Genomic DNA, 4,697 nt, shown 5'->3' with positions numbered 1-4,697 from the left:
CTGAGTAGGTAGGGCCGCGTCCGCCCCCACTTTTGCGCAAGAAGAAATAATGAATATACGCATAAAGCAAGTAAACGTTGCCTAGGTATTGTCTATTTTTCACGGATGCTACATCATGGGCAGGTACTACCCTGCCTTACTACCCTGCTGCTGCAGGGTAGACACACAGCAGCCCTGCATGAGCTTTGACAATCTCTCCGCCAACGCACGCGGTGGCAAGCGGAGGCAGCTCTAGCTTGGATTAGGTTATACAGGCGAGGGGGCGCCGCCCATGCATGCATCCATCCATCCGTTGGTCGTCATACAATGACATGCCATGTCATTTACCAACCCATCGCCCATCCGAACATTGCATCTTCATGTTCGTTGTGCCTAGCTGGACGCTCAACGGCTTCATTAATTGGACCGACCGCGTTGTGTTTCAGCGGCTGCATCTATCTCCCCTGCTGCACAAGCACACGCGTCAGAAAGAAATTACGTTCCTGTAGCCGTCACACGCCAACCCTCTGCGTTCCCTACCCTCCAGCCCTAACAGCCGCCACTGGCGGTCCTCTAGAAGCAGATAGAAAATATTTAATCACACAGTAATCCCTGCCGAGTGCCAAAAAACACATTGACTCTTAATGTGTCAATGTGGTACAATGCATTGCTCGTATTTAAGGTGCACTTCAATATCAAGGGCATTGCGAGGCCAAATCACAATACAACCAGCTATAGCTACCCCTGGTGTGTTAGCCAATGGCGGGGCTGGGCGCTTCTGGTTGCTGTCCGGTTTCGTGCGTGGCTGTTGGGACACGCACCTGTCGTTTCGGCCTCCTCCCTCGGGTCCCCACCATCACCTTCATCCGGCGACGATGTTCTGCAGAGTTCAAAATGTCGCGCACCAGTTCCACTCCATTCATCCTGCCAACCACAAGGCGTAGCACAACGCTGTCAGACGTCGGAAGCTCAACTGCACGGCCAAGATATTGCTGGTAGATTACGTCCAGGCGCGCGGCTGCGTCCTTCTTTAGCTCTTCGAGCTCCTCCGGATTTTTGGCAACCTCAAACGCCTTAGCCGCAATGGTACCTTCATACATGCCTTGACCATACTTCATATAAAATTGGGCTGGGTCCTGCTTGAGATGCAGACCCATCCAGCCCATGGGCTGTGTCAGGCGCACGAGTGAAAGGTAGCGCCTGCTGTAACCCTCCATCAGAAGGCTGTGCACGAAGAACGCGTCTTGAGACAGGGGAATGCCCTCCGGGAAACCCTTTTCCTTATGCAGGGCGCGAATCGCGTCGTGCAGTGGTGGAGCATGCGCAAGAGAGTAGTCGTGCCCTTTGATGACCTTGTAGTAGTCGTACAGGTGCTTGCTAACTGCATCGTACCGCGACTTGTGGACCCCAAACACCCAAAGGTGACCATCCTGAACAGCAGCACGCAGGACGGCACTGTTGTATCGGGACTCGTCCACGAGCAGTGAGTTATCCAATTCGGTGAGGCTGACAAGCCCGATTTCCTTCTCCTCCAGCGACAAATCCAACATGCTTTTCAGGAACTGCGTGCAAATCAGATGTGCAAGGTAGCGCAGGCGCTTCTGAAGCATGACCACAGGAGATTTGACACAGGAACCCTTGTAGACAGGAGATAACTAAGAAATGCATTACGTGATATGGCGGCGACAGGAGGCACCGTCTGTAAATTTTTGATCATTTAAAAATCGCACCCTTGTACGTTAGTTAGGGACCGTCGCTTTCTATTGTACCAGGGTGCGATCGAATGTTTTTTACAGCAGACGACAAAGGCCAGAGGAAACCCACAACCCACTACCGCGCCGTATCAGCAAGTGTCTTAGTTTAATCTAAACGTTATAATGTTATCAATCCATCATGCCCTGCAAAAATGTTTCCTTAAGTGCAGGAAAGCAAGTGGATCAGATAGGCCCCGGGCGCCCGTTGAAGATAGAAGCGAAGTTACTATAATGAGACAAAATACACTTATAAATCATTAAGAACATAAAATAAAGTAGTTATGCACACCTGCAGCGCCTGGTAGTGCAGCGCGTTGTCCTCCTCAACAACAAGCAGATATTCGTAACCCATGATGTCAAACGCAAATCTCTTAACAAAGTAGTGGTGAAGGCCTGTGCAGAGATTGACTTCATGATGGACGTATAAGGCGTTAAGCGTCTCCTGGACCTCGACATCGAGGACATACGGAGTCCCAGGGCCCCCAAGGCCATCCTGCGAAATCATCAGGTCGTATTCCTCCAGGCCCTGGCTCATCAGCAACGAAGTCAGAGTAGACCGAATTAGGTTGGCACGGTCATAGCACACATAAACGACAAGAACGTTGCTCTTCTTGAAGTTTTCGGCGCCAAGCGTCGCCTTTGCCGTCCCGTAGTCAGCGAACAAGCCGTCCAGGTACGCTTCGGCTTTGCGATAAACGTTCGAATTGGGACCAATCCCCACCGGCACCGCCGTCGTAAGCTTTCGGCTTAGCCGGCTGACTGCCCGGACCCCAGCAGACTGCTGGCTGGCAACAAGTAATAACACGAGCGCAGCTAAACGAATTCCTGGCCCATGTTTGTGAGTACATGTTTGCGAAGTTGACGTGCGAGTTTCTGAATCCTCCATTGTTGGGGCCAGCAGGGCGGGTGCGGGAACTGCTATGCACATACGGTTAAAAGTCTGCACGCACGCACTTCACGCACACGCGCGCGCCTTCAGGCGAAGATGCGTTGTGGAGATATGAAAGCCGTTCCTGCTTGCTTTTTGTATTGCTGTCACTGCAGGTGTTGGCGTTGCTAACTCGCTGTACATACAGTTTCGAGCTAGGGGTTGCACTGGGCTCGGTTTTGTGCTTGCCAAGGCATGGGCATAAGTACACACTGGTTGTTAAATGCAACAAACAAGAGTATATGTTTACTATATCTACTGCTGTTTCACGACATATACTTTGTAAAATGCGAACTTGTCCATGATAATTCGTAATTTTTTGCTCGCGTATAGAAAGCGTACGCATGTACTACTTCAAGCAATCGTTGCGGTGTACCTTGCAAACCATGATTTTCTATACTCCGTATTGCGCAAGATTGTGAAATGGCTTTTCCTATCTCTACTCGCTGGACTGACATCGCGCTCTGACCTTTCCATATTCTCTCAGAACTGAAGCGCCATTCCCTTCCTTTGCATATTTCCAACAAGTAATTGCAAGCCAAAATTATGTTATAAAAACACAATCAACAACAGAAAACATGCCAAGCCCGTCTATCTCGCGCTAAACTCTATCTCCGAACCGTCACCTTCGTTACGCTGGCTAGTTTCGTCGCCGTCTGTCAACGAGCAATGGCTTATTTTTATCAGAACGTGGCCTTAATTACATTCGAGATTATAAGGGCAGTTTCAGTAACAAGGCAATGATGACTGCCGCTTGCATTTTATTTTGAGGAGCGACTTACTTGCGGTTTATGTGCATGGATGTCCGTAGAAAAGGCCCGCGCGACAAAAAAATCGCAAGTTGACTGAGCACGATTTGTTACACGTAGTTAGGCGGATAACTTACTCAGCTCTCAGCAGGAGCTTTATGGATACATAAGCGGACAAGTCGTCCACATCGTACGGCTTGTCCTAAAACTAGTTCAAAAGAGGGCTAACTGGACTTGAACTGAAACTGACACTATTCCACAACACTCCCATGCAGGCATACCTCCTAGAACGGCATATTGCAACCCATCAGCGCACACGCATAGCGCTACAGCACTTCTTGGACTGCGGGAGTGGCAGCGTCTTCCATGTGGCTTCCATCCGCTATCACGTCCGCGGACTTGCAATACGAAAACTCAATCTCTTCGAGTGCCATACGCTCACGAACAAAGTGATGCAGCACGTCAATATGCTTCGAATGAACCGACGAGATCGGGCTGTTGATGATCTTGATCACCGCTTGATTATCGCCCTAATAGGCACAGACGACAAACCCAACTGCAAGTCACGCGACAAATAACGAAATCAAAGTGCATCCTTTGTCGCCGCTCCACTTGCCATGTACTCAGCTTCAACCGTTGACGTAACAACTGTCGGTTGTAAACGACTGTACCAGCTCACAGCACCACCAGCATCCAAAAACACATAGCCGGTGGTAGACCGCCTTGTATCCACGCAGCTCGCATAGTCCGAATCACAATATCCATGAAGGCCTTCTGCACCAGACTTTCCGGAATACACAATGCCTATTCTGCGGGCTGAGTGGCCCAACTTCCTGCAGATTCTGCAGTACTTCTTGGGCTTGGGGGCCAGTGTTTTTTTTTAAGTAATATATTACTTTTAAGGAATAAAGAAGCCTTTTTGCCCTTTGGAAATAAGGAACAAAGTGAGGCCGATCCGTACATTTTCATTCCTTCAGCCAAAAACGTCCATTGCTGCCAGATTGCTCCGTAGTGTGCAGAACTTAGTATTATCGATCATAAAATAGATATGAGGGGCCGTAAGAAGGTCAAGCCCGTGAGTCAACGCGGCATAGCAGAATGTATGACCGGTCCTTCCATAGACAAACACGCAAAAGGCAACGACTTGAACGCCGAACAAACACAAAAACAGCAAGATAAGTCTAAATTTTTTCCTGATAAAGGCGTTTGGGACGGCGGTGCTGTTGTCGGTAATGCATCGGCAATGTTGCTGCCAGCGGCGACCGATGACACGGGCGCCATTACCCC

At 49.6% G+C, this 4,697-nt stretch overlaps 1 protein-coding gene across 1 annotated transcript; it reads right to left on the bottom strand.

Annotated features, from left to right (window-relative positions):
• Positions 1–731: 731 nt before the first annotated feature.
• On the bottom strand, positions 732–2,619 carry VOLCADRAFT_91294 (uncharacterized protein; the record flags this gene model as incomplete). Its single annotated transcript, XM_002950724.1, has 3 exons — positions 732–764; positions 801–1,580; positions 2,023–2,619. The coding sequence occupies 3 exons, from the start codon at positions 2,617–2,619 to the stop codon at positions 732–734; spliced, it is 1,410 nt and encodes a 469-aa protein (XP_002950770.1).
• Positions 2,620–4,697: the final 2,078 nt, after the last annotated feature.

The sequence above is a fragment of the Volvox carteri genome (genome assembly GCF_000143455.1).
Source record: "Volvox carteri f. nagariensis unplaced genomic scaffold VOLCAscaffold_20, whole genome shotgun sequence".
NCBI classification, from domain to species: domain Eukaryota; kingdom Viridiplantae; phylum Chlorophyta; class Chlorophyceae; order Chlamydomonadales; family Volvocaceae; genus Volvox; species Volvox carteri.
Note: the sequence above shows the minus strand (reverse complement) of the source record. Positions and strands in the feature narration are given on the sequence as shown.